The 20,128-nt window shown below is 38.0% G+C and overlaps 2 protein-coding genes across 4 annotated transcripts; one reads left to right on the top strand and one right to left on the bottom strand.

Moving 5' to 3' along the window:
* The first annotated feature begins 482 nt into the window (after positions 1 to 482).
* On the top strand, positions 483 to 2,045 carry LOC127430509 (complement C1q subcomponent subunit C-like). The gene is made up of 2 exons (XM_051680340.1): positions 483 to 812; positions 1,333 to 2,045. The coding sequence occupies exons 1-2, from the start codon at positions 644 to 646 to the stop codon at positions 1,899 to 1,901; spliced, it is 738 nt and encodes a 245-aa protein (XP_051536300.1). The 5' UTR covers positions 483 to 643; the 3' UTR covers positions 1,902 to 2,045.
* Positions 2,046 to 9,147: 7,102 nt separating this feature from the next.
* Positions 9,148 to 18,355, bottom strand: LOC127430506 (BUD13 homolog). 3 transcript variants are annotated; one of them, XM_051680330.1, is made up of 11 exons: positions 18,011 to 18,355; positions 17,690 to 17,786; positions 17,148 to 17,232; positions 16,969 to 17,011; positions 16,607 to 16,887; positions 16,011 to 16,312; positions 13,176 to 13,284; positions 12,918 to 13,056; positions 9,836 to 10,026; positions 9,625 to 9,706; positions 9,148 to 9,477 (listed from the first exon to the last, which is right to left on the bottom strand). In XM_051680330.1, the coding sequence occupies exons 1-11, from the start codon at positions 18,151 to 18,153 to the stop codon at positions 9,384 to 9,386; spliced, it is 1,566 nt and encodes a 521-aa protein (XP_051536290.1). In that variant the 5' UTR covers positions 18,154 to 18,355; the 3' UTR covers positions 9,148 to 9,383. The 3 variants fall into 3 exon arrangements, with proteins under 3 accessions (XP_051536290.1, XP_051536291.1, XP_051536293.1); XM_051680331.1 differs by having other exon boundaries at positions 16,023 to 16,312; positions 18,011 to 18,353; XM_051680333.1 differs by lacking the exon at positions 17,690 to 17,786 and having other exon boundaries at positions 18,011 to 18,160.
* Positions 18,356 to 20,128: the final 1,773 nt, after the last annotated feature.

The raw sequence follows: 20,128 nt of genomic DNA, 5'->3' as shown, positions 1-20,128 counted from the left end.
TGAATGGTGACCAAAACTTTGAACCTCTAAAAAGCACATTAAAGCAGCATAAAAGTAATCCATAAGACTCAACTAGTGGTTTAATCCATGTCTTCTGAAGTGATATAATCGATTTTGGGTGAGAACAGACCAAGATGTAACTCCTTTTTCACTGTAATCTTGACTTCAGTATTCTCCTTGATGATCATGATTTCAAGCTTGATTAAATTTCCTAGTGCAATCTTGTGCTCTGCACATGTATCAAGCACTAAAAAGTGTAATCGATCTTCAAAGTTCTGGCCATCATTCACTTGCATTGTATGGACCTACAGAGCTGAGGTATTCTTCTAAAAATCTTCATTTGTGTTCTGCAGAAGAAAGAAAGTCATACACATCTGGGATGGCATGAGGGTAAGAAAATGATGAGAGAATTTTCATTTTTGGGTGAACTATCCCTTTAAGGTTACCACTTTTCAGTGTAATATAAGACAAAGACAAGTCAGTGGAAGGGTGCAACACTGTCCTGCAGAGGCATAATAAAAGAGGAACTTAGTGCACTTGTCATTTAATTTGCCTGTTCTTGTGTTTGTGAGCAAAAGACATTTAGTGCTCAGCTTGAAGTGGAGCTCACTGGCTTTGGTTATCTCCTCGTTCTGTAGCAAACATGTTTGGCGGTCATATCATGTTTGGAACGCTTTTAGTTGTTTCTGTCTGCCTTTCTTTGGTCTCCATGGACACTTGTCCTTCTGCAGGGACCCCAGGTTTGCCGGGTATCCCTGGACTTCCTGGACGTGATGGAAGGGAAGGGGTGAAGGGAGAGAGAGGGGATCCTGGTAAGATTTAATATGTTTTTTGAAAATATTAACTTCACCATGCTTTAGTCAGTTAGAGATATGGTAGATGTATCAACTATTTTATCAGCAATGCTCAGATCGAGTAATAACTTTTTCAAATTATTTAGGAGAAGGGCTTGGAAATGTAAGGTTAGCTCTGAGAAAAGATCTAGCATCATTTGTGTGCAGATGCTACTTTGCCACTTTTTTTAATTAAACGTCCAAAAGTGTACAATTTGGGGCCACTGTACAGGTCCACATGACAAAAACAGCTTCATAAAAGGAACTAAATAATGTATTAATTAAAAACTCAATTTACAAAAAGCTTTGAGATTAATTTGAGAATTAATACATTATCTAATAATGTATTAATTAAAAACTCGATTTACAAAAAGCTTATGTAAGTTTTAGGGATAGAGTAGTTTTATTTAGCCTTATATAAGAGCAGAAAAAGTAGATTAAAAGTTTATACCATGATATAAAAACAAACATACATCTGCATTTGGCTGTGTCTCAAAAGGGATTCCTCTCAAGCCTGCTGAGGCTTTAAAGAAGGGAGAAAAAGGGGATCCTGGAATTAAAGGAAGCCCTGGAAAGAGAGGTCGCCCCGGGGAAACTGGCAAAGAAGGGTCACCTGGCCCACTCGGACTGCAAGGAGACCCAGGCATGTCAGGTGCCACCAAATCTCACCTGCAATCTGCATTCAGTGTCTTCCGGGCCACAAAAAACTGGCCAGAGGCAAACACTGTAATACGCTTCAGTAATATTATCACCAATATCAATGATCATTTCAATACTGATGAGAGCAAATTTGTATGCAAAATTCCTGGCACTTATTATTTTGTGTATCATGCATCATCCATACAGAAAAATCTGTGTGTAATCCTGATGCTTGATGGGAGGAAAATAGCTAGTTTCTGTGATCACATTTACAACAAGAGTAGCCAGCAGGTACACTCTGGTGGGCTAGCTGTTTACCTGAAATATGGTGAGAAAGTTTGGCTACAGACAAACAGCTATAATGGCATGTTTGCAACCGGGGATAAAGGAGACAGTGTTTTCTCAGGTTTCCTGATTCATGCTCACTGACTGATTGATTGATTGATTGCACTGTTTTACAATTAACTGTAAAGGTGAACCGTAGAATACACTTGTTAAACTTACAATGAACTATTCAAAGGCTACTGATCAAAAAAATTAAATAATGCTTCAGTAAACAGTTTGTTGTCTCAAGTTTTGTCTCAAATGATCATTTATTTTAAATATTTGATTTGACACACCATGGAATCCAAGACTTGATACTTGCTATAGCTGAAAAAGTTAATAAACAATTCTAACCACAATGGCAGTACAATTGCAATGTGCTGTTAAATGGGCCAGTGATGTGATGCTAATTGTTTTTGTTTTTTTTGTCTGAATTGGTTTAGTTATTCAAAAATACATACAAAATGCAATTCACACAAAAATATTTGAATATGACCCTTCTATTTTTAAATCAATGTCACACACACACACACACACACACACACACACACACACACACACACACATATATATATATATATATATATATATATATATATATATTCTCTCTAATAAATAAATAAATAAGCCAGGTCAAATAATGACGTCTTGATATTCATGATTCAAGATTTGTGATACAGTATTTATTTAAAAAAGAATTACCTTACAAAATATGTTTGGGAACTTTTATGAAAATAATGATTATGTTTAATGATTAATGATTAAATGTGTATTCCAGCTACAAGATAGTATCATAATTCTTTTTACTTGGTGGTTACACCACTTGACATTTTTAGAGTTATAAAATAAAAAAACAAAATAAAAAATACATGAAACAAACATATACAATACATAAATTAACTTTCTACAAAAAATAGATTTTTAAAAGATATCTCCATTTTATCATCTCGGATATCCACAAAAACTATTTTCAGGAAGGTTTTTAATGTACAATTTTTAGCAAGAAATTCTAAACCTTCTCTGAATGACAAAAATGTATGATGTCTGTGTTATGTAAGGTAGATCTGTGGGAAATGTAAAAAAGGGAGCTGTAAAAAAAGAGAAACTGTTTATCTTCTTTTGAATTTCTCAATTTCCTTGTTCAATTTTTCAGAAAAGGGATATGGAACTTGCAGACTCTAGCAAAATAAAAAATAAATAATAGCCTAATAAAAAAATGAAAAGCCAAGGTTTTGATGAATGTGCATTTTGTTAATTCCCATTATTGCAACACTGATTGTTGTTCTCTGAAACTGAGAAATCAAAACAGAGCTTTCATACAGACAGGTGAAAAACATTCAATGTAACACTCTTCTTCAAAGCCATCGTCTGTATTTCCAACAACTTTCTAGGAAGATGGTATAAGATAAAAGCCTACTAATTATAAATCTTGAAAAAATAAATTATTGGAATAAAGCTGTTTGTATGCTATGTTACAAAGTAACGCGCTACTGTAATCTAATCACATTTATAATAACACAGCTCAGTCCGCCCCTGAGCTGTGTTATTATAAACGCAGAGGAGTGTAGTTTTTTATTCAAATTGAAAACGAAAGTAAAGCTTTTTAAGATTTCATGCGCTCACAATTAATCTTGGCGAGCTCTGTGTCAGCGTGCTCCCAGACCTGGCTGGAGGAGAGAGACACGCAAGACTGAGCCGCCAACAAATCCTCCTCAAATCTCCGCGCTCTACCCCATCCTCACGCGCCTCCCTCGTGTGTCCCTCTGCAGCTGCCGCGAGACGAGAGGGAATCGGCTTCGGGCGTATATGGAAAACAGCACACGTTCCTGTCTGACAGAGGGATATATCGCTCACAAGGTGGAAACATTTGCGGAACGGCGTCTTGAAAAATACGTCACTAAGTAAATGGCTTTTTATGTTCTTTATGTATTGTACACAATAAAACACAAACACAATGCTATAGCGTTACAGATGCGCAAGTGATAAATTATACTCAATTCGTCCAAGCACAAGCAGGGAGGTAGAAATAATCCACTCACTGTAAAGTTGTGTGAACACACACACGCTGGACATGTACACACACAAACAGACATACTGTATATGCACACATACACATGCATGATGCAACACACAAGCAAACCTGTATATTCACACCCAATGGATTTATTATCAAAGCTGTTTGCAAATGTGTTTTCAGAAATGTTTTCATTTCATTAGTATTCTTTCACACCAACACAAACACAGGTAAACAAGCGTAAGCCTACTGTACACATACATGCCACACACAGCTAAGAAGGTTGTAGATAGCGGACACACACACACACACACACACACACACACCTGAAGATACTACTACAGCATATTTGAGATAAGAAAGTTGTTGCATATTTAGAAATACATTCAGAAATGGATCTTTTTAGCCAAGTTGCCATCTTTGTCATATTGCTGCAATTTTGTTATAGTTTTCAATGTTAAAGCACTAAAAGAGCTATTAGTGTCACATTTGTTTTTTTGCAGGTTTGATTGGTTTTAGAAAGTAACTTCAAAGTAAAGTAATTAGTAATCTGATTACTTTCCCAACAAAGTAATTGGTAAAGTAATCCGATTACAATTTTTAGGGACGTAATCGTTATCAGTAGTGGGTTACTTTTTTGAAAGTAACTTACCCAACACTGGCTATGTTTTAAACTCCTTCCTTTAAAGGTCAGTTAGCATACTTATTTCATGTTAACAAAAGATATCTCTTTATTAAATAAGCAAAGTTTCAGATTGGAATTATCCAACATGTTTCCCTTAATTGGCAGTTCTTAATTCTTTTCAATTTTAGAATTGTTCCTCGGTGTATAACAGGTGTTTAACTTCATGCCCGCACCTTCCATGCTGCGGTTAAGTATTGTGTTGTGGATGGTGACTCTCTCTGTGTCGGAAACATGTGATGGCTACAGGGGATTCCCTGGAAGACCAGTTATTCCAGGAGTTCATGGTGTTGATGGAAAAGATGGTCCAAAAGGGTAGAAAGGAGATCCAGGTAGGGACATAACTTATTTATATGAGAAATACTGATTTTAGGTCCTTTTCTGCATTATGTTGTTGAAAATTGTTCATCGAGATGAAACTGAATTCTTTTTTCCCTGTGAGGTTGAAAACAGTTTGTATTTGAGAACTGAACATTGGTTTTGCAAACAAGACTTTTTTTTTTTTGTACACAGCCAATAGTCTAACATTATAGTTTATATCAAAGCCGGGAACCATGATTTGCTCCTTGACATTACTTGTCAGATGAAGGTGGTATTAGTGGAGGGACATTCTAATTCTAGAGAGCATTTTATTGGACAAAGATTTTGATACACTCATGAGTGCAAGATGAATTATCAATACCTTTGGTATGTTTTCCTGAAAGAGAAAGAATGCACAAATTTGTCTCAACTTTAAGGCCTTCAGTAGCATATAGATGGATTCAAAGCTAATAGATATGGACTACAAGAAAAACAAACTACGTTTTTCTTTCATGGGGTCTTCAAAATGTTGCATGTCTGACTAAACTGTTACCTTGAGTTTTAGAAGCAATGCATCTTTCTTATTGAAATTGGCACATAACCTGCATTTTTCTCACATTGTCTGGCTATGTGTATGTTTGCAGGAATGGGACGTGGTCATGTGTCTGTCACTGGGGAGAGAGGAAGCGGTAAGGACCATCACCTGGTGATTAATGATATGTAAAACCTGTGTCTCGTTACAGTGACTATGGAGATGGGCTTGAAAAGGCCACCGAAAGTGCCAGTGAGGGAGAGAGTTGGGAACAAAGAAACTCAGAGGCCTGTAGCTGAAGCCTACCAGACTGTGAAGCTGAGATAGTTTTAAATCGTGAAGTTGATTGAGTTGTGAAGCTGACTTGCACAATCTGTAGACAAATTGAGAAATATTAAAAACAGACTTACTTGGACTGCCACACCGCTTCTGCTCCCTTCCTTATTGCTGGAACCTTCTTACAATATATATACTGTATATATACTCTCACTCTCTCTCTCTCTCTCTCTCTCTCTCTCTCTATATATATATATACATATACATATATACTGGTAGTATACTGTTCATAAATATATATGCACACATCACACATGAATATATACACTATACACACATGTCCTACGGTGTGACATGCTATAGGTATTTATTACCGAAGACTCATTATTCTCACTGTGTCCGTCACCCTCCAGGCTTTCTATAAAGAATAGAGTAGCCATGGCAATAGCCACTAACTGAGTTGAACAGCACTTTCTTAACAAGCCACTGTGCTGCAAGAATGTGACAAAATCAGGGCCAACTGAAACTGCTCAGGAATCAAATTTGAGAAGAAACAGCATCATGCTCAAGGTGAGATTCGCAAGACGACTTTTAACTGTGAGCGAAAAAAGTGAAATCACCAAAGGTTTCTAAATAACAGCCAATGGCTATGCTGAATGTGTATATGTCAACACAACATTATAGATTTTGCTAGTACACATTCTTTTTGAAACTGGGTGTATAGAGCAAAACATATCTGCAGACATATAATGTTTAAACAAATGTTTAAGTGTTTAATTACCCTAAATGTTGTCTCTTAAGATAAGTGTAACTTTAAAAGAGGTAAACAGTCCCTTAAGACTTTAAAAAGTAATTGTGCTTGTTGATTATATGCAAGAAACTAGTATAACATATATAACACTAGTATAAAATGGTATAACTAAAATACATAATACAAAACTGTACCATTTTTTTTTCAGTCTTAACAATGACTCAAAGATGAGCACTCATGGCACACCAGTCGGCAAACAGCAGAGACCATGTCTAAGAATCCCATTTGGTCATCATCATCAAACTGATTTACTGCTTCACAAAAATGCCCAAAGGACTACAAAACACCTACAAGTCTTTCCAATGTTTGGGGAGCTTCCTTCTTTGGCAGGTAACCAGCAGGAGATTTCCATGTTTCATTTACTTTTCATTAAGTGCTCAACAAAATTGTGGATTTCTCCCAGCCATAAGCAGTAGTAAAGACTGTACAAGTTAAGAAATGGGTCATTTTTCCAAGATATGACATATTGTGACTAAAGCATCTTAAATTTATATAAATTAAAAGTTTTCCAGAAAAAGTTGCTGACAATGACAGACACATCTTCTCTTCAGGTTTGCTGCTCTAAGCATGGTAAGCATGAAAACTGCATTTGGACCCAAAATAGAGCCAAAGAGGATTCTACAGTGCAGTCTCACTCTAGATGGTATGAAAAGCATTAACATTTAGGAAAATAGTTAAATGTAGCTTAGAATGCCAAGATGTCAGGTCTAGAAAAAACATATATTAAAAATGTATCAACCATCGGAATGAGGAAAAATGTGATTTTAGTGATTTCGACCATGGCATGATTGTTGGTGCCAGACGGACTGGTTTGAGTATTTCTGCAACTGCTGATCTCCTAATTTTCACACGCAACAGTCTCTAGAGTGTATATAGAATGGTGTGAAAAACAAAAAACATCCAGTGAGCGGCAGTTCAGCGGACAGAAACGCCTTGTTGCTGAGAGAGTTCAATAGAGATTGGCCAGACTTGTCCAAGCTGACAGAAAGGCTACGGTAACTCAGATAACCACTCTGTACAATTGTAGTGAGCAGACATGTCGAACCTAGACGCGGATAGGCTACAACAGCAGAATACCACGTTGGGTTCCACTTCTGTCAGCCAACAGAAAGATGAGGCTGCAGTGGGCCTACCGTCTGCATGTTGCAGCAGAAATCGAGATTCGTCAGACCAGGTGATCGTCTACCGTCCAAATTTGGTGAGCCTGTTCCCACTGCAGCCTCAGTTTCCTGTTCTAAGTTGACAGTAGTGGTACCCACAGTGGTCTTCTGCTGCTGTAGCTCATCTGCCTCAATGTTCGACATGTTGTATGTTCAGAAATGCTTTTCTGGATAGCACTGCTGTAATGTGTGGTTATTTGGGTTGCTGTCACCTTTCTATCAGCTTGGACCAGTCTGGCCATTCTCCTCTGACCTCTGTCATTAATTGGCTGATTAGATAATCACATGAATAAGTAGGTGTAGAGGTGTTCCTGATAAAGTGGTCAGTGAGTGTATGTGTACCTAATTCCAGGGGACCAGAGCTTCAGTACAACACACAGGGAGGATTAACATTCTTATACACTAGATGGTATCCTGATTGTGTGGCAAAGCAAAGTCCCTGTGAGAGTGGAGAGGACTGCCCAAGTACAGAGATCTTCTCTTTACCAGCAGGACTTCAATCCATGTCAGGAGAAACCAGGTCACACCTCATCCTGACAACCTGGCCATTAACCCTTCACTGAGGCAAGTGTACTACCATTGAAATTAAAGCGATAGCTCACCCTAAAAGGAAAAGCATCATTTACTTATGCTTACCCTTATGTTTTTCCAACTCCAAATGACATTCTCTCGTCTGTGGAACAAAAAAGGCAGGATGTTAGGGACTAATAGCCTTAACCCATTTTCACTTTTATGTTATGGGGAAAAAAAGCTGCAATGAAAGTGAATGGTGACTGATGTTCCTCGTGTTCCACTGAAGAAAGAAAGTCATTTGGGTTTAAACAATATGAGTGCGAGTAAACATTTGAATTTTCATTGTGTGGCTGAAATATCTTTCCAGACCTATGCATAATAATTGACACACTTTGTTTGAATTTGTTTGACTTGCAGTCACAGTAAATCTGAAACAAAGTAATGAAGTTATATCTGTTTTCTATAGAGCTGAATACAGAATAGTGCAAAGAGAGATGTACCCAGGGTGGGATATCTCTGTTCATGCTCATCCAGCCCCTGCCCGACTTAAAAAAAAAAAAAAAAACAGCTGAAAATGAAAATGAAGCCTGTTACTGAGAACTATCAAAGTAAATTTTGACATTGGATGCAAAAATAATTAAACTGCTTTTTTTAATTATACTGTTGTATTATTCAACCTGTTTTATAAATGTAACATTGTTGTCAAATATTTTGGGACTGATGCTTTTCCTCCTGTACCACAGGACATTTGAAATCCAGCAGAAATAGCTGCTGAACAAACTCTTGATCAAGAATAAACAATCTTGTTGAAGAGCAGTAGAGATTTGCTTAGGATATAAAAAAAAAATTATAAAAAAAAAAAAATTATTCAAGCAAACAAAGATTCTTTGTTTAAATTTAATAATTAACAAAATCACAAAAAAGAAAGTGTACAGCATCATGTAGTTTCTGTATTGGTATAATTGTTCTGTTGACTCTACTAAAAATGTTCTGTTTTATACTTGTTTCAAAAATGATAATAGTCATTCAAGATACATTTTCCGAAAATCAAGACAAAACAGAGTTGTTACAAAAGTTAATTTAATAATAAGTTCAATAAAGAAATGCATGTTGCTTAGAGAAAATTTAACTGATCAATGCAAACTAAACATATCTTTCTATATAATCAAACATCCCAATTCATAATGACACTTGAAAAGGTGTGCAGGTGTGGTGGGAACTATAATGGAGCCAGTCATGTCAACAGTGGCCAGTTTTTACAGCGTAAATCTATATATACATCTATATCTCCATGCGGATCTACATGTCCTCCACACTCCATTTGTACGCCATCTCTTGCACAGCTTTCTTATCAGCCATTCTGCTGTACCGCTTCTGTTCAAAACCATTGGACCTACAGGATTATGGAAGAAAGTAATTAAAACCAACCAACAGCAAAAATACACTAACCTGCTCTCTCACACTTAGGCAAAGGTTAGTGTGCTTTTAATACTTAAAAAATAACAGTGTTTGATGAATGACAGCTATTTAAACCTCTTACCTGTCAACTCCATCCCAGCGATACCCTGGCATAATGTTAAAACGATTTGGAGGAGGGGGTGGACCCCTGTAACAGGGTTTATCTGGAGGAAACAATAACACATAAATGATGACAACAATAGTAATGTGAATGTCACTGTCTCAAGACACTTAAAAGTATATTGACATGGAAACAGGTGTGTGCCAGGTCACAAGTAATATTCAGCATTTGCCTTTGATTCCTTTCAATTTAGTATTTTTTTCTTTCTTCTTGCGAAGCATGGCTGCCATAGGGTCCCCATCCCTCTCCTGCTCCCTAAGCATCCGATCCAGGTCCTCATCATCTATGTGTCGCGCTAGGGGCTTCTGAGCCTCTCGCATGGCATCTGCCAAGTTCTGCTGCTGCATTTCACCCTGGGCAAGCCTGCAAGAACAGTGCAATTCAGAGACTATAAGCACTCATCTAGTCCTTTGGATACAGTTGAAGTCTGATGTTTACATATACCTCAGACAAATACATTAAACCTCAGTTTTTCACAGTTCCTGACACTTAATCATAGAAAACATTCCCTGTCTTAGGTCAGTTAGGATCATTTCTTTATTTTAAGAATGTGAAATGTCACTCTGACCCCAGCTTAGCTGGGATATGTGAAAAAAAGAATTTCACTGTATATGTACAAATGTATAATGTGTGATAAATAAATACAATTATTATTATGAATAATAGTAGAGAGAATGATTTATTTCAGCTTTTATTTCTTACATCACATTCCCAGTGGGTCAGAAGTTTACATACACTTTGTTAGTATTTGGTAGCATTGCCTTTAAATTGTTTAACTAGGGTCAAACATTTTGCGTAGCCTTCCACAAGCTTCTCACAATAAGTTGCTGGAATTTTGGCCCATTCCTCCAGACAGAAGTGGTATAACTGATACAGGTTTGTAGACCTCCTTGCTCGCACACGGTTTTTCAGTTCTGCCCACAGATTTTCTAGAGGATTGAGGTCAGGGCTTTGTGATGACCACTCCAATACCTTGACTTTGTTGTCCTTTAGCCATTTTGCCACAACTTTGGAGGTATGCTTGGGGTCATTGTCCATTTGGAAGACCCATTTGTGACCGAGCTTTAACTTCCTGGCTGATGTCTTGAGATGTTACTTCAATGTATCCACATAATTTTCCTTCCTCATGATGCCATCTATTTTGTGAAGTGCACCAGTCCCTCCTGCAGCAAAGCACCCCCACAACATGATGCTGCCACCCCAATGCTTCACGTCTGAGATGGTGTTCTTCGTCTTGCAAGCCTCACCCTTTTTCCTCCAAACATAACGATGGTCATTATGGCCAAACAGTTCAATTTTTGTTTCATTGGACCAGAGGACATTTCTCTAAAAAGTATATTTGTCCCCGTGTGCACTTGCAAACTGTAGTCTGGCTTTTTTATGCCGGTTTTGGAGCAGTGGTTTCTTCCGGTATGATGTAGGGATGGGCATTTTGGTCATTTTGTCTACTTGAGTACTCGGACTAAATGCTCAAGTACATGTAACGTAACAAACGTTACATGTTCATAACTGTATATATAATAACATGTCTGACAAATGTCTATGGCTTCTGCATTGTGCCTTGTTGTTCCAGTGTATCGTCTATTCATTACTATAGGCTGTTATAAAATAATGTTACAAAATGTACAAAAGATTCAAAACATAATGCATCATATTTTATCATTATGTGAAGATTCGCTGTCCAACTCTGAATGTGCCCAACGCACTTCTGTCTGTTCTTCCTTCAGGTTACCGTAGTAATCTTAGTAAGCACGCACCAGTTTTTTTAGTGACTGTCTGAACTGTCTATTTTCAAATAACAGGAGACGCCATAACCATTGCATTTTTAATATGCGTGTTAAATTGAAGTTCAGTTTGAAGACGCTGCATTGTGTTCCATTTAGCTGCGCTCTGTCTAGCTGTTTGAAACACTCGCCTGCTGTATGCGTTGCTTCAGAGCGTTTCCACTGCCACAGGCGCCTGGTGTGTGTGTGTCCCCAAATGTCGCTCTTGTGAGGAAAGCCGCGATGTTCTGTATTGTTGTTGCTGTGATTCATGAAGTGTTCCATTCAACTCAGAGAGTCTGAATTTCCACCTTTCAACTGGGGAAAGTGCAACGGAATGACACTTTATATTAGATCTAACTTGGAAACCCATTTCATCGAGATGCAGGTGCGTGTTACTTCACGCAGGGCAGGGAGGTTTACGGTCAGTGACAAACATTTACTTTTATTAAATAATAGCCATAATATCCGTGAAATGAGTTCTTACATGAAATGACAATAAAACATGTTTAGCAAACGTTTTGCAGAGACAGGTGTTCAAAACATGGTTAATTACACTCTCTTTTGATTATCGTAACGATAGCATTGCAGTGTTGTATCAGTTTGGTTGCTATGAGAGGTTTCTGACAATCAATGTACCCCTCAAAACCACAATGTAATCAATCTCAAAATTAAAAATAAGCTCCCTCTTTGTTTGTGTGTTTAGTTGTCAAGTAATTGTCACAGGATTTCGAATTAAGTGAAAAGTCATGCGTGATCACTATCGATCATCGTTTTCATGATCGATCATTGCTGCCATGTCCGAGTACCCGAGTACTCATGCCCATCCCTAGTATGATGGCTGCGTGGTCCCATGATGTATATACTTGCGTACTATTGTTTGTACAGATGAATGTGGTACCTTCAGGCATTTGGAAATTGCTCCCAAGGACGAACCCGACTTGTGGAGGTCCACAATTTTTTTTCAGAGGTCTTGGCTGATTTCTTTTGATTTTCCCATGATGTGAAGAAAAGAGGCACCAAGTTTGAAGGTAGGCCTTAAAATACATCCACAGGTACACCTCCAATTCAGTACACCTCCTATCAGAAGCTAATTGGCTTATTGTCTAAAGTCTTGACATCATTTTCTGGAATTTTCCAAGCTGCTTAAAGGCACAGTTAACTTAGTGTATGTAAACTTCTGACCCAATGGAATTGTGATATAGTCAATTTAATGTGAAACAATAAACAATTCTGTAAACAATTGTTGGACAAATTACTCGTGTCCTGCACAGACGTCCTAAGCGACTTCCCAAAACTATAGTTTGCTAATATTAAATCTGTGGAGTGGTTAAAAACATTTTTTTAATAACTACAACCTAAGTGTATGTAAACTTCTGACTTCAACTGTACTTGACACTAAAAATAAATGGAAAATAATTTAATTGCTTGTGCAGTGATATAATGGCTATGTCTGAAGCCAAACACAATTGATCATTAAATAGACCTCACCCTTTTCCCCATTCTGCATATTTCTCATCTTTTTCTGCTTTCTCTACAGCTTTCTTGCTGAGCTCAACTCTCTCTGAGTCCAGGTCACGTTTCCTACCGGATTTATCTCGAAACACGGTCTCCACATTTCTGGATTGCTCTAAAAGCAAAAGACATCAATCACATTCAAGAGATGTACTGAATGCTAGAGGAAGAAAAAAAAGAAAAAAAAAAACAATTTCTTGCACATACAATTATACAAATGGCTGTTCATGAGACCTTCGAGAGGCTGGTTGTGTTTTTCCCTTCTGCGAATTTCTTCCTGCTCTTTCCTCAGGGTGTCAACAGAGACTAGGCCAGCAGCTCCACCAGATAACATTTGAGGGGCCTGAAAGCAAACATTCATAGCTGTTTAACTGAAGTACAAGAAAAAGTCAGATTTATTTTTTTTTAATAATACAAATAAAATGAAAGTTTTCGTTTTATTCTATAAAGTACTGACAACATTTCTCCCAAATTCCAAATAAAAATATTGTCATTTAGAGCATTTATTTGTAGAAAATGACAACTGGTCAAAATAACAAAAAAAGATGCAATGTTTTCAGACCTCGAATAATGCAAAAAAACAAAAAAACAAGTTCATATTCATTTTTAAACAACACAATACTGTTTTAATTTAGGAAGAGTTCAGAAATCAATATTTGGTGGAATAACCCTGATTTTCAATCACAGCTTTCATGCGTCTTGTCATGCTTTCTACCAGTCTTTCACATTGCTGTTGGGTGACTTTATGCACTCATGTAACAAAAAATTCATACCTATTCATGACACACAAAGTGGTGTGAAAAAGTGTTTGCCCACTTCCTGATTTCTTATTTTTTTGCATGTTTGTCACACTTAAATGTTTCAGATCATCAAACAAGTTTAAATATTAGTCAAAGATAACACAAGTAAACACAAAATGCAGTTTTTAAATGAAGGTTGTTATTATTAAGGGAAAACAAAATCCAAACCTACATGGCCCTGTGTGAAAAAGTGTCTGCCCCACCTGTTAAAACATAACTTAACTGTGGTTTATCACACCTGAGTTCAATTTCTTTAGCCACACCCAGGCCTGATTACTGCCACACCTGTTCTCAATCAAGAAATCACTTAAACAGGACCTGCCTGACAAAGTGAAGTAGACCAAAAGATCTTCAAAAGCTAGACATCATGTCGAGATCCAAAGAAATTCAGGAACAAATGAGAAAGAAAGTAATTGAGATCTATCAGTCTGGAAAAGGTTATAAAGCCATTTCTAAAGCTTTGGGACCCCAGAGAACCACAGTGAGAGCCATTATCCACAAATAGCGAAAACACGGAACAGTGGTGAACCTTCCCAGGAGTGGCCAGCCAACCAAAATTACCCCAAGAGTGCAGCTCAGACTCATCCAAGAGGTCACAAAAGACCCCACAACAACATCCAAAGAACTGCAGGCCTCACTTGCCTCAGTTAAGGTCAGTGTTCATGACTCCACCATAAGAAAGAGACTGGGCAAAAATGGCCTGCATGGCAGAGTTCCAAGACGAAAACCACTGCTGAGCAAAAAGAACATTAAGGCTCGTCTCATTTTTGCCAGAAAACATCTTGATGATCCCCAAGACTTTTGGGAAAATACTCTGTGGACTGACGATGACAAAAGTTGAACTTTTTGGAAGGTGTGTGTACCATTAAATCTAGCGTAAAAGTAACACCACATTTCAGAAAAAGAACATCATACCAACAGTAAAATATGGTGGTGGTAGTGTGATGGTCTGGGGCTGTTTTGCTGCTTCAGGACCTGGAAGACTTGCTGTGATAAATGGAACCATGAATTCTGCTGTCTACCAAAATATCCTGAAGGAGAATGTCCAGCCATCTGTTCGTGACCTCAAGCTGAAGCGAACTTGGGTTCTGCAGCAGGACAATGATCCAAAACACACCAGCAAGTCCACCTCTGAATGGCTGAAGAAAAACAAAATGAAGACTTTGGAGTGGCCTAGTCAAAGTCCTGACCTGAATCCTATTGAGATGCTGTGGCATGACCTTAAAAAGGCAGTTCATGCTCAAAAACCCTCCAATGTGGCTGAATTACAACAATTCTGCAAAGATGAGTGGGCCAAAATTCCTCCACAGCGCTGTAAAAGACTCATTGCAAGTTATCGCAAACGCTTGATTGCAGTTGTTGCTGCTAAGTGTGGCCCAACCAGTTATTAGGTTTAGGGGGCAATCACTTTTTCACACAGGGCCATGTAGGTTTGGATTTTGTTTTCCCTTAATAATAACAACCTTCATTTAAAAAAAACTGCATTTTGTGTTTACTTGTGTTATCTTTGACTAATATTTAAACTTGTTTGATGATCCGAAACATTTAAGTGTGACATGCAAAAAAATAAGAAATCAGCAAGGGGGCAAACACTTTTTCACACCACTGTACTTATAAATACTAAATCCAGAGAAACTGATAATTGGTCTCTTAATTTTTTCCAGAGCTGTATTTACCAGATGAAGGGTTTGTGTGTGTGTGTGTGTGTGTATGTATATATATCCCCACGTAATTGTTTTTATTTCACCTCTAGAGGCTTCTGTTGTACTGTAGGACCGAGTAATTCTAACTGTAGACTCTTCCAGCACCACTCATAAAGGAAAAGGGAGGGCAAAAAAATATATATACTTTCTGCATAGATTTTTTCAGATAACCAATAGTTACAAAAAGCAACTATTGGCTCTGATTAATTGGTGAAACCAATATACCAGTCAACATCTACTCTACATCATCACTTTTTTTTTATTCTATTTTTTTATTATTATCTCTGTCTAGTTGTTGTATTGTTTGTGCACTGGAAGCTCCTGTCACCAAGACAAATTCCTTGTATGTGTAAGCATACCTAACAAATAAACGGTGCATTAATTTAGATAATTTTTTAAGAGAAGGTTTTACCATGTATAACTGTACAACAGATACAGCACGCTAATTAAAGCACCGCTGCTAAAATCATCCAAGAAAAGTCTAAAACTATTTCACCTCACGTATCGACTATTTGGTTGTTGGACTAGTTGACCACCATGATCCATCTCTACTAAATATGGCATACATTTAAACTTACTGCCTGTCCATCGAGAGAGCGTATCCTACGTGGTGGAGACAGGTCAGAGTCAGATCCACTTCTCCCCTGGTGCTTCTTCCTGGGAGGAGAGAGATCTGAATCCGAGCCTCCACCTCTCTGGTCTTGCTTTCTGGGTGGAGAAAGATCTGACTTTGAGCCCCGTCGCTCATGAGGACATCTGCGTGGAGGGGACTGGTCTGAGTCAGAGCCTTTGCTGGTCTGGGCTCGTCTCCTGGGGGGCGAAAGGTCACCTAAGGAGTTGGCTTTCGTCTTTTTTCTGTGCGGGGACTCTGAAATAAATATATAACCAATTTACTGTGCATGTCATCAGGGACTTTAATGTAATTTAATAATGTATATTTCTAACCACAGAGACACAGTTTTTACACATTTTGGTGGAATCAACCAACAAATGCCATACTTATAGCTGTCTCTGCATATTAGGCTGGGATAGGAGAAACATTTAAAAATCAGAAAAATCACACACTTCACTTTTACAGTAAGGTGTGCAAAGAAGAATACTAAAAGTGAAGTGCTCAGGAAGCAAAACATTTATAGCCAAACTAGTGGTCATTTCTCTGTACCTTTATTGTGCTGCCTCTGAGATCTGGAAGGTGAGATTTTGATGCTCTTTCTTAGAGGGGAAGGCGATGAGGAGTCATGTCGTCTGTTTTTGTTCTCTGTTCTGTGTCTCTGGGATGAAAGATCAGGTGAGTCATGACGTTTTCTTCTCTGAGGTGAGAGATCTGGCGAGTCATGGCGAACCCTTTTGGGCGAGAGGTCAGGGGAGTCGTGCCGCACCCTCCGTACGGGAGAACCCTCTGGTGAGTCGAGCCGTACCACACGACCTCTGTCAGTTTCTGAACTAAACGTACAAGGGACCTTCATTACACTGTATATACGGTAACTGAATAAGAATAAATAGGGGGAGAGTAAAGACAGTTACCTTCTATCTAAAATTGAGTCCTGGCTTCCTTGGGGATCTGTATCTGTTGTGAAAATGTAAGACACAAATATCAAAAAATAAATATTTGCAACTACACATACACACACACACACACACAAATAAACACATACAAGTACGAGCAAGTACAAGAACACAGATAAAAAGCATACAAGTCTTACCACCCATCACTTTCCACTTGTTGCTGGTTCGGAATGCCTCCAACTGCTTAACCACATCTGGCCGTTCATCTATCACTTCTGCTATCTAAAAACAGAGGATTTATAAGACATTTAACATTAATGCAGAGTGCCACAGTTGGACTGCAATGTAACCTTCATGCTTGCAATCCCTAACAAAAGGTACTCTGGTGAAACCATGGTACAGTGATGAGCATCAGGCACAGTGTGTTCTTATACACCATGGTATTTTCATGATACTTCCGAAGTACATCCAACAATACCATGGTACATGCCCCAAAACATGATATTGCCATGATGTCATATTCAAAAACCAAAGGGGAATACCATGCTGTTCAGTTTTCTTTTTTCATATTGGCTGTGAAAGTGTTACAAAAGCACTTTGAATGCATATTATTCAGTATGACTTTCAAACTGGGTACAAGACACATCACACCTTTTAATCTACCGTATATTGCTGCTATTTTAACTGGCGGTGGTAAAATTAGCTAATTGGTTTTAAAGGACGACATCCGTCTACACACCACAGGTGCCTCCTCCTCCTCGTCTTCATCCTTGTTTTCCTCTTCTTTGTGAGCAGCGAGTTGCCTCCAATCAATGTCATCATCCACGATTTTCATCCTGTTGTTTATAATATAATTTGAATGGGAGTTAATGGCAGCAACCTTGTTGGGTTGGCTACAAATTGGTTGTCTAAAATCCGAGTGAGCTGCTAATCTAGACACTCGAAAGTTTGAATTTCGGGCACACTACCTTCTAGAACACAATCTATGTTCGGTGGTTGTCGTGGAAGCTAACTGCAAGCTAAAACAGCATTTCTGTTACGCGTTTGCGATCATATTTACCCGCTCTCTGTGGGCTTCGGCCTTTTCTTCTTAAACTTCTTTTCTTTTGACTTCTTACCCGCTTCATCATTAGATAAATATCGTTTTAGGTAATCTGCTTTAGTGGGCGCTGCACTTTTGCTAATGCCCGTGGAAGTAGCCATCTTGTTTATGTCTTACGTCATTGAACGTGTGCTGCTGAGGAAAAAAAATAATAAAGCGAACAAAATACTGTACACCGTTGATGAAGCGTAAACCCATTTTGTTTTATGACATGGAGAGGAAGTGTATCGATACAATTAATTATTAAAGGACACTATTTTTTTAGAGAGAGAGAGAGACCTTCGGTACTTGGCCCCTAATCATGGACAACCACCGAATGTAGGGTAAATATGGGCAAAGTGGAACAGTTAAAGGGATAGTTCAAACAAAAATGAAAATTCTCTGGTCATTTTCTCACCCTCATGCCATTTCAGATGTGTTTGACTTTCTTACTTCAACTGAACACAAACAAATATTTTTTTGAAGAATATCTTAGCTCTGTTGGTCCTCACAATGCAAGTGAATGGTGACCAGAACTCAGAAGGTCCAAAAAGCACATAAAGGCAGCATAAATGTAATCCATATGACTCCAGAGTTAAAATCCATGTCTTCAGAAACTATATGACAGGTGAGGGTGAGAAGCAGATCGATATGTAAGTCATTTTTAAGACCCTTTACAGGGCCGGCCCGTGGCATAGGCGACATAGGCAGTTGCCTAGGGCGCAAAATGACAGACAGGCGCACCCACTCGTGACGACTGTGCACCCTTCTACCCATACATTGACAACTAGCACTACACGATTATATTATAATCGGATCCTTATCATATGTGGACAAAATGAGTGAAAAAAGAACCAAATTATCAGGTGCACAAAGCAGGAAGCGGCACAAAGAAGAGGAGCAGAAAAAAAGAGCAATATAAAGGTAATGACTGTTCATGTCAGCCACTGATGTTTATTTACTACTTTGAAATAGCTTATTTAGAACCTCTTAACTGGCACGGACACTGTAGGCCATTTTTTTGCTTGTTTTATTTAATTTTAGTGCAAGTTAAGTGCAGTGTATTTTCTTTCAAATAAACTTAAGCTTATATGATGTTGTTTTAATTTCAGTTATATTGCTGCTTGCTTTCACTGCAACAAAAAACTCCTAAGTGTCTTCTTTTAAAAGAGACCATGATTAGGACTGTAGTCTAAAGCATTCATGCAAAGCACCCTCAAACGAACCTCAGAGCACCCTCAATTGCAGACCAGGGCAAAGTACTGCCCACGGGTCGATTTATCATGAATGTTTTTTATTAGATCTTTCATTTATCTGGCTTTGGGACCTACTGCACATCCACAAGCTTTTAATATGGTAATAGGTTTCCAGATAATAGATGCAACACCCCAATCAGAGATTTATACATGCACAAATAGGAAATATTTTGCCTCATGTCATACTTAATTTATGCAATCTGGCAACCATGTATGCGAGTGTGCGCGCTTTCTCTCTCTTCTTCAAAAAAAATAAAATAAAATAAAATTGCGCTCAATAGTGCAGTATTCAGCTCAAAGAAAAGTGTCTATTTGTGATTCTGTGTATGCTTTTTAGTGCCAAGTCTGTGAGCAAACCTTTTCAGTGATGAACTTTAGTAAAATACCAGTAGATATTCGCACCATTCACACACGGAGAGGACACTCAAGCAAAACCAAGTGAGATAAGGAATATGTTTGTTCGTTGTGTTATTTGTAAAATGCTGAAGTCCCTCACACCTGTATGTGAATGTTACTCTGACAGCAATCATTTATCAGTGTCATGCAGCCTGTTTTATTCAGTTGTGTGCTGAATGGGATGCCAAACAAACCATTGATGAGACACACATCATGACCCATGAGCGTGTAAACAGGTTGATAATGTTTTGAGAATAAGACAACTTTGTCCACTTTACGGCCAACATTAAACTAAGCTTTTAGAATCTATAATTTCTGAATATTTTATTTTACTATTAAACCAGACTCCTGATGTAGAGTGTTAAATTTTATACTAAATTACCATTGCTTTGAAGTATGGTAAAATAAACAATTAATAATTTTATTCAGCCTTTATTCAGTTTTA

The sequence above is a fragment of the Myxocyprinus asiaticus genome, chromosome 40 (assembly GCF_019703515.2).
Source record: "Myxocyprinus asiaticus isolate MX2 ecotype Aquarium Trade chromosome 40, UBuf_Myxa_2, whole genome shotgun sequence".
NCBI lineage: Eukaryota > Metazoa > Chordata > Actinopteri > Cypriniformes > Catostomidae > Myxocyprinus > Myxocyprinus asiaticus.
Note: the sequence above shows the minus strand (reverse complement) of the source record. Positions and strands in the feature narration are given on the sequence as shown.

Coding starts and splice junctions, on each gene's coding strand:
- LOC127430506 (XM_051680330.1), bottom strand. CDS start 18,153: ATGGCTACTTCCACGGGCATTAGCAAAAGTGCAGCGCCCACTAAAGCA. Junction 17,787..18,010: donor CCGAAGCCCACAGAGAGCGG/GTAAATATGATC, acceptor TATAAACAACAG/GATGAAAATCGTGGATGATG. Junction 16,313..16,606: donor TCAGAGGCAGCACAATAAAG/GTACAGAGAAAT, acceptor TATTTATTTCAG/AGTCCCCGCACAGAAAAAAG.
- LOC127430509 (XM_051680340.1), top strand. CDS start 644: ATGTTTGGCGGTCATATCATGTTTGGAACGCTTTTAGTTGTTTCTGTC. Junction 813..1,332: donor GGGAGAGAGAGGGGATCCTG/GTAAGATTTAAT, acceptor GTGTCTCAAAAG/GGATTCCTCTCAAGCCTGCT.